Source organism: Mesocricetus auratus, unplaced genomic scaffold (genome assembly GCF_017639785.1).
Source record: "Mesocricetus auratus isolate SY011 unplaced genomic scaffold, BCM_Maur_2.0 Super-Scaffold_6730, whole genome shotgun sequence".
NCBI lineage: Eukaryota > Metazoa > Chordata > Mammalia > Rodentia > Cricetidae > Mesocricetus > Mesocricetus auratus.
In genome coordinates this window covers 13,398,095-13,410,226 of record NW_024429184.1, presented here as the reverse complement: position 1 = coordinate 13,410,226, position 12,132 = coordinate 13,398,095, and the positions used below count along the sequence as shown (strand labels likewise).

The window sequence follows — 12,132 nt, the reverse complement described above, 5'->3', positions numbered from 1 at the left end:
CTTGCGCTTCCGGCAGGCGTCGTGAGCGAGTGCGCCTGCGCGCCGGCCAGTCCGCGCGCCTCGCCGCTGACCGCGCACCGGCCGGCGGGCAGCCCGACGGTTCCGGCGTTGCAAGCGACTCGCAGCTCAGCTCGGCTGCGCACCCGCGAGCAGCATGTCGCGGAGGCGGCACAGCTACGAGAACGATGGTACGTGCCCTCGGCGGGGCCGCGGCCCGGGGGTGAGGCCGGAGGCCGGGCTGCTTTGGTCCTCGGGTCTCCAGGGAACGGATAGGCAGCCCTTTCTCCCCGGGAGGGTTCCGGGAGCCCGGGAGGGAAGCGGCTGGAGCGGCTCGGGTGTGGCTTCAGGAAAGCGACAGCGTCCCCGCTGCCCCCAATTCCTTCAGTCGTGGGGAAGGAAGGCCTGGTGAACCCCGTGGGCGAACCCGACCTGGTCTCCCTCGACACTTGAGACTTGATCACCCATTCCTGAGCGTGGAAATGCACGTGTGTCTGATGCTGACCCTTAGGCTCAGGTAGGACGGGGATCTAGTGGACCTACAGTGTTTTCGTTTTAGCCCACCAGGGTGCACCTGGGAAGACAGGAAAAGAACAAAGCTGTGATAGAGGTCGGGTGAATTGCAATCTGAGCCCGACTCCTCTACCAGCCACCCAGTGATTTCCCTCTTTTAAGCCTCAAGGAAAGAATTTTGCGTCTTACCAACACCCCAGAGCCACTAATAAACAGACACGTGCTGTTTCGTTGGATTGGCCTTAAGCCTGTTCCTCTATATGAGAAAGTGCCGGCAAACTAACCTGATCAGGCTAGTAGTTCTCATGTCGTCTTTGATAGTCGCTGGCAAGGAGGTCGTTGTGTTGCCATCCTAAAAAAATAAACAAGCTCAATTCTGCACCATTACTGCCCATCAGGGACATAGGCACACAAGAGAGTAAAACTTGGAGCTCTTGATATTTTATTGAATTGCGTTCGAAGAGTGTGAATGATTAAAACAAGAAAGACTTTTAGAGCCTAAGGGTTTAGGTTCAAAGCTGGATGGACATCTGCTGTTTACTGTGTGGTCTTGCCAGGGTCACATGACTCTGAGTGTATATCGTGGAGTACTCTTAAGCCTTTTGATTTCTGTGAGGGTTAAATGAGATGCTGTGCTCACCAGTAGTTCATGATGTTTATCAACTGTTAATGTGTCAGAGGTGATACACACAGATAAATGCCAATATCATAAGGGAAAAACCAAAGCGATGTTATTGGATTAGCTTTATCTCTTGGAATGTTAAAACAATCAAGCAGAATCACACATCATTTTTAACAGTGAAACAGCAGTTTTCTGCTCGGGAGTAGCTGAGAGCATATCCTAGTCTCTCAGTGTCCAGATGCACCCAGTACAGGTCAACACTCTGCCACATTGCCATAGCTGCTTATATGCTTGGGGGTTGCTGCTGCTGCTGGTTTTAACACCGTGGTTTCTTGTGTATTGCATATGCAGAACACAGGAAATAAAGTTTTCTCTGTTTTGTATTTGATTAGAGTACTCATCTGCTTTGGATTAGAGAATTTGCCCTTGGCCTTCATCTCTTGCTCTTCCGTTCTTGCCGTTCTTTCTCTCACTTCCAGGGTACCCCTAAAGTGAGGGGGAAATGTCACTGGAGAGCCAACTGGAGAATTAGAGTATAAATGTGTAGAAAACCTCTTGCATTGTGGTTTAGGAGGCTTGCAAAAGTTTTTGGTTGTAGTTGGCTTTTTCCCCAACTAGCAGTTGAATCCTTTCTCCAGTTGGGTCTGACTAGAGACCTTAGAATAAATAGGACAAAGTGATGTAAAATTAAGCATTTCTTAATCAAAATTCAGTGTAGCATACCATTGAGTAGTGGAAAGGCTGTTTACAGCTCCTCCAATAGTACATATATAGAAATAACATTGTTAGAGTTTAATGGAGTTTAGTGATCTAAATAAAAAATGTGATGCTTTTTAGTGAAGTACCTACAGTTTTAAAAAGCATGACTGGTTTTTTAAAGGTGGCTAGAGATTTTGAAGGAATCAAAGTTAATAGATCTGAGCATCTCTGGGTTGTCAGCTCTACTCTGACTTTCCCTACACTGGGCTGTGTAGCACTGGCCTTCTGCATCTTCATTCTCTCTCCTGAATTACAGTCTGGTCACAAAATACTTGAAGCAAAAGCCCATGTTATTCCCTAAATGATACAGTGTCACAGCGCTTCATGCATACGTCACACTTATATTAGGTAATGTAGAGATAATACAAAGTGTCACAGTTTACATAGATCATGGGCAGATTTCAGCACCACTTTATACGTCCTCAAGTTTTGGTGTCTTGAGTTGGAGCTTCATGAATACCAAGGACAACTGTGTAGTATAATCAGGACTTGCTAAGAATTTCCTAACTACTTGCAGTACAGTAGCAGACAGTATAACAGTGGAGGCTCCCTTCCATGTATCGACAAAACCCAGTGAAGTATAGTGTAGTTTATCATGTAATCACAGGATTATGGAGAATAAAGTGAATTAAAGGGTGTAGGGACCAAAGTGAGAGAGAAGCTGGTCAGGTAAGGCCTCCGTGCAGATGGCCTATGATTTGAATGATGTAAGGAACAAGCCATATGCATGTTTGAGAGAGCAGAGGTTGAAAACAAACTGAATATAATGTTAAGGTTAGAGAATTTTCTTTTCTTTTTTTAAGATTAGAGCATTTCTGTCATGTTCAGAGAACAGCAAGGAGATCATGGTTGGTAGAATCAAGAAAGTAGGTGTAGAAGTTATGAGAAAACAGAGTTTAGCTGGGTGGTGGTGGTACATACCTTTAAACCCACCCAACACTTGGGAGGCAGAGGCAGGTGGCCTTGAACCCCTGTCTTGAAAAACAAAAAGCCAAAAAGACCAGAGAGTTTAGATGAGGCTCTTTCCTTAGAGACACAGAAAGGACTATCCTAGCCGGGCGTTGGTGGCGCACGCCTTTAATCCCAGCACTCCTGGAGACAGAGGCAGGCGGATCTCTGTGAGTTCGAGGTCAGCCTGGTCTACAAGAGCTAGTTCCAAAACAAAACAGAGAAACCCTGTCTCGAAAAAAAAAAAAAAAAAAAAGAAGAAGAAGAAAGAAAAAAGGACTATCCTAAATGGAAAATACCAAATCTAACACAGTCTTAAACACTTTTGTTGTTTTCTGAGACAAGGTCTCTATGTGGCTGCCTGTGTAGTCCTGGCTGTCCAGAGCTATGTAGTTGAGGCTGGATCTACTATGTTCTGGCTATATAGAATAGGTCGGCTATCCCTACCTTCCCCCAAGGTGTGGACTGCAGTATCTGGTAGTTGTAGATTCCTTAAAAATGTCTCTGAACCTCTTCATTTACTGCTGTATATATATATTTTATCAGTGTTAATATACTGTTTTATGGTTAAAAAGAATTTAGATCATTCAGAATCTTAATCTAGGCCTTTATCTTTTAGACTGTGACTGATGTTTTTTAACTTAACTATAGAAAGAAAAATTGGAAGTGAAAGGTTTCTTATGCTGAAGGACAGTATACCTTGTTTCAGACATAATATTTAGTCAGTTTAAATTTTGTTTTAAATTTGCAAAGTATTACTTTTCTTGGCTGGGTTGTATTACTTTTTTTAAGATTTATTTATTATGTGTAGAGTGTTCTATCTGCATGCAAGCCTGCATGTCAGACAAGGGCATCAGATTTTATTATAGACGGTTGTGAGCTGCCATGTGGGTGCTGGGATTTGAACCCCGGGTCCTCTGGAAGAGCAGTCAGTGCTCTTAACCACTGAGCCATCTCTACAGCCCCCCCCCCCTTTTTTTCTTCAAGACAGGGTTTCTCTGTATTGTTTTGGAGGTTGTCCTGGAAACTGGAACTCGCTCTGTAGACCAAGCTGGCCTCGAACTGCCTCGAACTCACAGACATCTGCCTGCCTCTACCTCCCGAGTGCATGGATTAAAGGCGTGTGCCAATGCCGGGCGGTGGTGGCGCACACCTTTAATCCCAGCACTCGGGAGGCAGAGACAGGCGGATCTCTGTGAGTTCGAGGCTAGGCTGGACTGACAGCCTCCAAAACAATACAGAGAAACCCTGTCTCGTAAAACCAAAAAAAAAAAAGGCGTGTGCCAACAATCCCTAGCTTGTGTTACTTTTTTTATGGCATTTTTTGTTTTGTTTTGTTGGTTTTTTTTTTTTTTTTTTTTGGTCTACATTGTGGATCCAAATTACACGTCTGATTCTAGTAAGGGTATAGGAAATAGTACAATGTATCCGTGTAATATTAGGTTCATGTTGCAGTGGGAAAATGATTTGGTGTCTTTGTGGGACTTTTTGTTTTGTTCTGTTGTCTTCCACCACCACCTGGATTCCCTGAGTAGCCCTGGCTGTCCTGGAACTGGCTGCATAGACCAAGCTGGCTTCAAAAACTCAGAGAGATAGATAGCCTGCCTCACCTCCAGAGTGCCAGGATTAAAGGCGTGCACCACCATGCCGGGCTGTTATTTGTTGTCTTTTTTTGGAGGCTGTCCCGGAACTCACTCTGTAGACCAGGCTGGCCTTGAACTCACAGAGATCTGCCAGCCTCTGCCTCCTGAGTGCATGGATTAAAGGTGTGTGCCACCAACGCCCAGCTTAACATATATTGTAAAATTTACATAGCCCTGTTTTAAAGCCTGTTTTGGATTATGGTGACCATAGACTTGTTTCTCTTTTATTGTTCAGGGTATGAAAATGTTCGACCAGTTCCTCAAAGAGTGTCTAAAGTATCTATTAGGGCAGTGATTCTCAACCTTCCTAATGCTTTGACCCTTAATACTGCTCCTCATGTGGTGACCCCAGTCATAAAACTATTTTGTTGCTACTTCATGACTGTAATTTTGCTGCTGTTATGAATTGTAATATAAATATCTGATATGCAGGATATCTGATATTTGACCCCAAAGAGGTTTCGGCTCACGGGTTGGGAACCACTGGTCTAAGGTATCCACCTTTTTCTTACTCCAGCTAATTTTTGTTCTCTTGTGGATTTGACCAGGCTAGTTGATCAAGGAGCTCCAGGGGTCTATCTGCCTGTGGCCATGCTGTCTGCCACCTTCAGGTTACAGACAGGTGTAATTAGGCAGTCACTTTACCCACTGAACCACACACACCCCCATTTCCCAAACAGTATGGATGTTGTATATATGCACATGGGTGTGTGCCATGTAAAGGCCATTGGTGTCCTCCTGTCACCCTCTGTCCTGCTAGACTCAAGCTGTGACTCACCATTTTGGCCAGCGAGCCCCAACAATCCTCATGTCTCTACCCCCATAGTATTGGGTTGGGGGTTCCTACATGGCTGTACTGGCTTTTTTAAAAACAGGGTGTCCTAGTTAGGGTTACGATCGCTGTGATGAAATGGCATGGCCAAAGCAACTTGGGGAGGAGAGGGTTCACTTCAGCTTATACTTCTAGGTAACAGTCCATCATTGAGAGAAGTTAGGTCAGGAACCTGGAGTCAGGATCTGATGCAGAGGCCACGGAAAAGTGCTGCTTACTGGTTTGCTCAGCCTGCCTTTTGGGGGAGGAGGGGACAGGGTCTCTATGTAGCCCTGGCTGTCCTGGAACTCACTATGGAGACCATGCTGATTTCAAACTCGAGATCCATTGCCCTGTCTCCTGCAAGTGTTAGGATTAAAGGTGTGTTCTATCATATCTGGCTCAGCCTGCTTTCTTATGAAACCCAGGACTACCAACCAGTTAGGGCTGGCACTACTTGCAATGGGTGGGGCCCTCCCCTGTCAATCACTAATTTAAAAAAAATGTTCTGCCGGCTTGTCTACAGCCCAGTCTTGTGGAGACATCTTCCCTATTGGGGTTCCCTTCTCTCACATGACTAGCCTGTGTCAAGTTGACATAAAATTAGGCAGCACAATTGACCCCTTGTCAATTTGACATACTTTGCTTGTTAAGACATAATCTTCCTTTTTTGTTCATCTCCAGGATCTCATCTCAGATTAATAATACCACAAATATAAAACATATTACAAACATAGGAGCCCAGCAGTCTTTACCAGTGAAAACACTTTGGATTTTAAAGCTTTTAAAGTCTTAAAAATAAGTTACTTTCTCATTCAAGAGGGAAGAACCAGAGCGCAGTCACAGTCTGAACAAAGCAAATCCAAACTCCCACCTGTAAATAACTCAGTGTCCAGTGTCTGGGATCCACCCCCATCTTCTGGTCTCCCCAAGGATCTTGGGTCTCTCCTGTTTCACTCTCTGCACACACACAGCTTGTCTCTTAGGCTCTGACAGGTTCCACTCCGCCACTGCAACTGTCCTTGGTCATCCTATGTTACTGGCCTCTGCGTGCTGGGGTCTTCTGCATCTGGGCTGCTCTTTCATCAATAGCTCTCGTCACAGTGCCAAGCCTCAGCCACTCTGCATGACCCCTTCAATCCTGGGCCTTCAACTGCTGTGGAGGCTGCACCTTCCTCGGTGGCTCACCTTTGCCTCTCTAGGTTCCAAGCCTCAGCTGCTCAGGGGTGGCACCACCCACAGTGGGCTGGACCCGCCCCCATCCATCACTAATTAAGAAAATGCCCTATAGGCTTGCCTACAGCCAGATTTTATGGAGGCATTTTCTCAACTGGGCTTCCCTTCTCTCAAATGACTCTAGCCTGTGAATAGTTGACATAAAATTAGCCAGCATGGAGACTCAATAATTTACCCTGGCTGTCCTATAACTATATGTAGACCAGGCTGGCCTCAAATCCAGTGATCCACCTGCCTCTGCCTCCCTAGTGGTGGATTTAAAGACTATGATACCAGGCCTGTGCTAGCTTTTTGATGTGAATGCTAGGGATCAAACTTGGCCCTTCATGCTTGTGTAGCGAGCATTCTTACGCACCGAGCTGTCTCTCCAGTGCCCATCCCCCAAAGTGTTGTTAATAAAGGTGGCGTACTCTGCTTCTGTGTTCTCACGCAGACGTCTGCTGCGCTCAGGGTCTTGTTACTGTCCATGGGTTCAGATTGATCGGTAACCCCCACATGAACCTTTCATACCCTCTCACGTACAAGGTAAGAAGAGTGACTCTTAGCATTGTAGCACTTTCGGATTTCTCCAGATAAACCTTGCTGAATAGCCACAGCAACATAGAAGTTAACGGTTCAGAGATGTGACCCTGTGCCTCGATTTTCTCATTGTCTTTGGAAAGCCTGCCTTGTCTCTGAAGCAGTGTTTTCTATGTGTCAGGCTTGCAGGAGGACCTGGAAGAGATGTTTGGAAGAGAAAAATGGTTGCAAACTGGAACAGTGTATAGTTAGGAGGGCTTTGGGGTGTGATAAAGGATTAGTATAGTCGGTGTGCCAGAAGGAGGGTTTAGAAAAGCAACTGCTCTCATTTAGCTACTTTTACACACTGTTCTCTGAACCTCACCTAAAGTCTGGCTCTGAGTAATAATAAAGGACACCGTTGGTGCATTATGCATTCTGAAGCAGTTTCTCAGCATCAGCACTGCTAATGTTTAAGGTCTGCAGTGATTTAGTTACATCATCAGGTTAGCAAGTACGGTTGACACGATGAGGTTTAGGAACCAACAACTGAGGGTCAGTAAGCAAGTTAAAAGAGCAGGGCCGCAGTACTCAGATGATGGGGGTTTGGTGTGTTGGTGCCATTCCAGTGTATCCACAGAGGTGGGCACAGCTCCCTGGACACTGCTTATACACATCTAACTGAAAAAAATGCCTCCTGACATTATTGTTCATAGTGGCCTTAATAACAGCAGTTAAAGAACACTGGCTGTTTTTCTCAAAGAACCTCTGTTTAATTCCCAGCACTCACATTGTGTCTCTCAGAAGTCCATAACTCCAGTTACAGGGCATATGATGCCCCTACTGGCCTCCACGGACTCCATACATACATAGTTATGCGTGTAGCCTAAACTTCTGTACATATAAAATAATAAAAATCTTAAAATTTTGTGTATATATATATGTGTGTGTATACACACACACACACACACACACGAGAGAGAGAGAGAGAGAGAGAGAGAGAGAGAGAGAGAGAGAGAGAGAGAGAGAGAGAGAGAGAGACTGGGGTCTGGAGAGGTGGCTCAGCGGTTAAAAGCATTTACTACACAATCATGAGAACTGGAATTTGGGTCTCGGCACTCTCAGAAGCTAAGTGTACAGTATATGTCTTTAACCCCAACTTCAAGGGAGAGTGAAGACAGGAGGATCACTAGGAGTTACTGACTATGAGCCTAGCTAAGAAAAGTGAGCCCCAGGTTTGGGAGAGCCCTTGCCTTAATGGAATAGTGTGGTGGAGGACACCCAACACCCCCTCCTGGTTTTATATGAGTGTACTGGCACGGGAACCTGTATATATGAGTGCATCCACTCACGTACACACAAATCTTTAAAAGAATGCAAGATAGAAATGTCCAGGTACTTAGACTAGTTAAAATGTGATCGGTTAGAGCTACTCTAAAAAACACAGTCTGTTGGAAAAGAGGTTAAAGGCTAAGAAGGTGACAAAAGTTTTGATAGTAGATTTACCATGTAATTTTTTTAATGTTGCTGAAATAGGTGGACAACCTCACAAAAGGAGGAAGACCTCTGATGCAAATGAAACTGAAGATCATTTGGAATCTTTAATATGCAAAGTCGGGGAAAAGGTATGCACCAAGCCCAGGGTTAGGGTTGTGACTGACAGCTTTGATTGGTTTCTGAAGCTGTAGTGGGTAATTCAAGTTATAGAAAAGTTTGTGTAGTTACTGCACATCTGTGTCCCAATGGGAATGTGTTTTGGTAATTTTCATTACACAAGCCTTAAAGTAGATCTAGGGATAGTCCTCGGCATGATGACATGAAGCAGACTTGGATGCCTGAGACAGTAGTGGGTCATTAGTGAGAGACGGGTAGAGAGAGCACAGCCCATGCTGTCCCCACCCTTGGGATGGATGTACATTCTGCTTAGACTGTTTATGAAGATTTCGTTGCTTCTCTTTTCGTCGAATGTGTTTCTAATGAACAGTAGATACTGGGATTGATTGCTGCTAAGTGAATTCTCCACAAAATTGTTCTTAGTTCTTATTTTCTTCCCCACAGAACTATAGTGCCTTATAGAAGACCTCAATGTTTTTATGGTCATCTAGGAATTTTAACTTTAAGTCACTGATTGCTTGAGCACTAACAGATAATTAATGTGATGTCCTCTGCAGAGTGCCTGCTCTTTGGAGAGCAATCTGGAAGGCTTGGCTGGTGTTTTGGAAGCTGATCTTCCTAACTACAAGAGCAAGATCTTAAGGCTTCTTTGTACAGTGTATGTATGTAAAAGATTTGTGCATCAGGTGATAATGTATTATCTACTCTTACGTGCTTTGGGGGATGTACAGAGGAGTGTTTACATTCCACGTCACTGGCCTCCCTTCTGTCCTGAAACTCCTGCTCATGAAATGCTCCTCTTGCCCTTTGCTGAACTTATTTTTTTAAGGGATAAATAGAGCTAAAATGAAGTGGTTTTCTTATGTTTTATTCCTTAGAATTTAAAAATCATTTGAGTTAATTTTTTAACTCAGAAAATAGATGAGAAAGTAGATGTCTTTTTCAACTAGAGACCTTCCCCACCACCACCACCAAGGCATGCACGTTTGCATGTTTAGAGTTGAGTTGGTTTTGTTTTGTATCAGTAAGACAAAATATAGTGGAAAACTTGGAAATTAATTGAGTGGCCTTCCTCAAAGACTGAAAATGCTTTTGAATCTTTTAGTGAGCTATGCTATGCTATGATTGCATTTTCAGTAATTTAAAAACAATTATTAAATGCTTGCAGTTTATTTTTAATGTAAAAAATATACAAAGCAGATTCTATTTTAACTCCTGATAGTTAAATTTTTTTAAAGAATTATTTTTTGTGCATGAGTATTTTGCACATGTGTGTCTGACTTGGAGGCCAGAAGAGGGTGTTGGGTACCCGGAACTGGAGTTATGGGCAGTTCTGAGCCACCATGTGGGTGCTGGGACTCCAACTTGAGTCCTGAAAGAGCAAGTTCCCATAACTGCTGAGTTCTCTAAACCCATAGTTAAATTTTGTTTTCAGTTTTCAAAAGAGTCCAGTCAATTTGGGAAAATGTATTTCTAGACTAAGAAACTATGAAAACAACCACTTTGTTATAGTTATCTATAAAATACCCAGTGTTTTGACAATATATACTATAGAGTTGTTATGCTAGTGAAACTGTTGGAAGCCATACCTGTTTGTGTAAGTCTGGGCTGGAATTGATTGGCAGCATCCTTTTAAATTTTTTTACTTGGAGAAAGCCTTGAGGCCCATAGTTTATATTCAATACAAGTGGTTTTTTGAAGTCCTAAATCATCGTCCCCTGTACTCAGCACTAAGTAATTGTATAGTTAGGAAGTGGCATTGACTTCTCCTTTAGGCTTACCTTTATTATCCCTTTATTTATTTATTTTGTGTGCACGTGTGGACACACATGTGCCTCAGCATGTGGAGGTCAGAGAACACTCAGAAGAGTCAGCTCTCTCTTCTACTCTGGGCCCTGGGATTAAACTCAATTTGCAAGAGCCTTAACCATTGAGCCATCGCGCTGTCCCCAGCATTTTCTCAACTGTATTGGCATACCATGTTACGTGTTTCTTATAGGCACTTGGTTGGACTAATTTTAATTCTTTATCTCTTAAAAGCAATCCAAAAGTGTTTCTCCAAGTGGAATTCTGGTCCCTTAGTACTTGGTTAGCTAAGTTTAGAAACTCCCAATGCTCCGTTACCCCTTAATGATTCTGCATTAAAAAATCTGTTTCACAGAACACTTCTGATATTACCATGGAAACCATTTGCTGTGGAATTGTTATTTCCACTCAATACATTTGATGAAAAACTGGTCTAATATTAGTTGTGTTAATTTTGGTGTGATAACTTCACAAGTAACTTCCCCTTAAACTCTTGCATTAACTAAAGTGGAAAATATTGGGGTCTATATCTGCATACTTTTCAGTGACAAATAGTCTGTTCTGAAATCATTTTCAAAACAGTTAAAAGTAATTTTGTTCCAAAGTTCTTTGATGTTAAAAGCTTCATGTACTATTCAACAGCTTAATATAAAACCTTTGTTTTGGGGTTGTCTTGTATGGGTTCTCAAATCAGTGCACGTCTGTTACCTGAGAAGTTGACAATTTATACAACATTAGTTGGACTGCTGAATGCCAGAAATTACAACTTTGGTGGAGAATTTGTAGAAGCTATGATTCGTCAACTTAAAGAATCACTAAAAGCAAATAACTATAATGAAGCTGTATATTTGGTAAGTATGTGTGGGTGTGGGTGGGTGTGTGTGGGTGTGAGAGAGAGAGAGAGAGAGAGAGAGAGAGAGAGAGAGAGAGAGAGAGAGAGAGAGAGAGAGAGAGAGAGAGAGAGAGAGAGAGAGAGAAGTTAGTGTTAGAGTGGAGGAAAGAAGCTACAGCCACTTAATTACTCCCATGTCCTTGATTCTGGTCCTTACTCATCTTGGAGCTGTTCTTTGGGAAGCCATTTTCACTCACTGCTCAGTGTGGTGCTTGTGTTTTCTCTGAATCCTAGCTTCTTCCTTGCAGCCTGTGATTCCTTACATTATTTTCTTATCTCTTGGTTTCTAGAGCATGACTTTTTGAAGTCGTGTTATTATTACCACTACTAATAATAACCTCAGCATTGCTCCTATCCTTGATTCTTGCCTCTTTCACTGAACTGTTATCTTTTATTTCTTAAATGTCTGTGTTACAGTGCTTCCGTCTTTTATTTAAACTTTTCTGAATCATTCTCATTCACTCTCATAGCTGCATAAACCAACTTAATTTTGATGGGAGCCCCAAATTTATAACCGTCTCCCACCTCAACCTTTCCTGAGTTCTAAATCTGTATCCCAACTACAGCCCAAAGATTTCATCCCTGCAAGTCCTAGAATTTATGTGTTGTTTATACCCTCTTCTATCTGCGTACAGCTCATGCACAGGGGCCACTATCTGCTGGGTAAGCCATCCAGAAATCTGACATTCACTTTTAGCTTTTCATTGCCCCTTATACATCTCCAACCCCTCTCAGTCCTCTCCTAAATTCCCTTCTTTGTCCCATGACCTCTAGCACAGCTTGTATCTTTGTG

At 43.3% G+C, this 12,132-nt stretch overlaps 1 protein-coding gene across 2 annotated transcripts in view; it reads left to right on the top strand.

The window, feature by feature from the left end:
* Nucleotides 1-21: 21 nt before the first annotated feature.
* Nucleotides 22-12,132, top strand: part of Ncbp1 (nuclear cap binding protein subunit 1) — a 37,508-nt gene continuing 25,397 nt past the window's right edge. The window contains exons 1-4 of one of the 2 annotated variants that reach the window (XM_040738820.1): nucleotides 22-188; nucleotides 8,564-8,652; nucleotides 9,199-9,299; nucleotides 11,142-11,298. In XM_040738820.1, the coding sequence (XP_040594754.1) occupies nucleotides 155-188; nucleotides 8,564-8,652; nucleotides 9,199-9,299; nucleotides 11,142-11,298 (381 nt within the window). In that variant the 5' untranslated portion in view covers nucleotides 22-154. Of the gene's footprint in view, nucleotides 189-8,563; nucleotides 8,653-9,196; nucleotides 9,328-11,141; nucleotides 11,299-12,132 lie in introns of those variants that run through there. The other variant, XM_040738822.1, reaches the window with a different exon arrangement.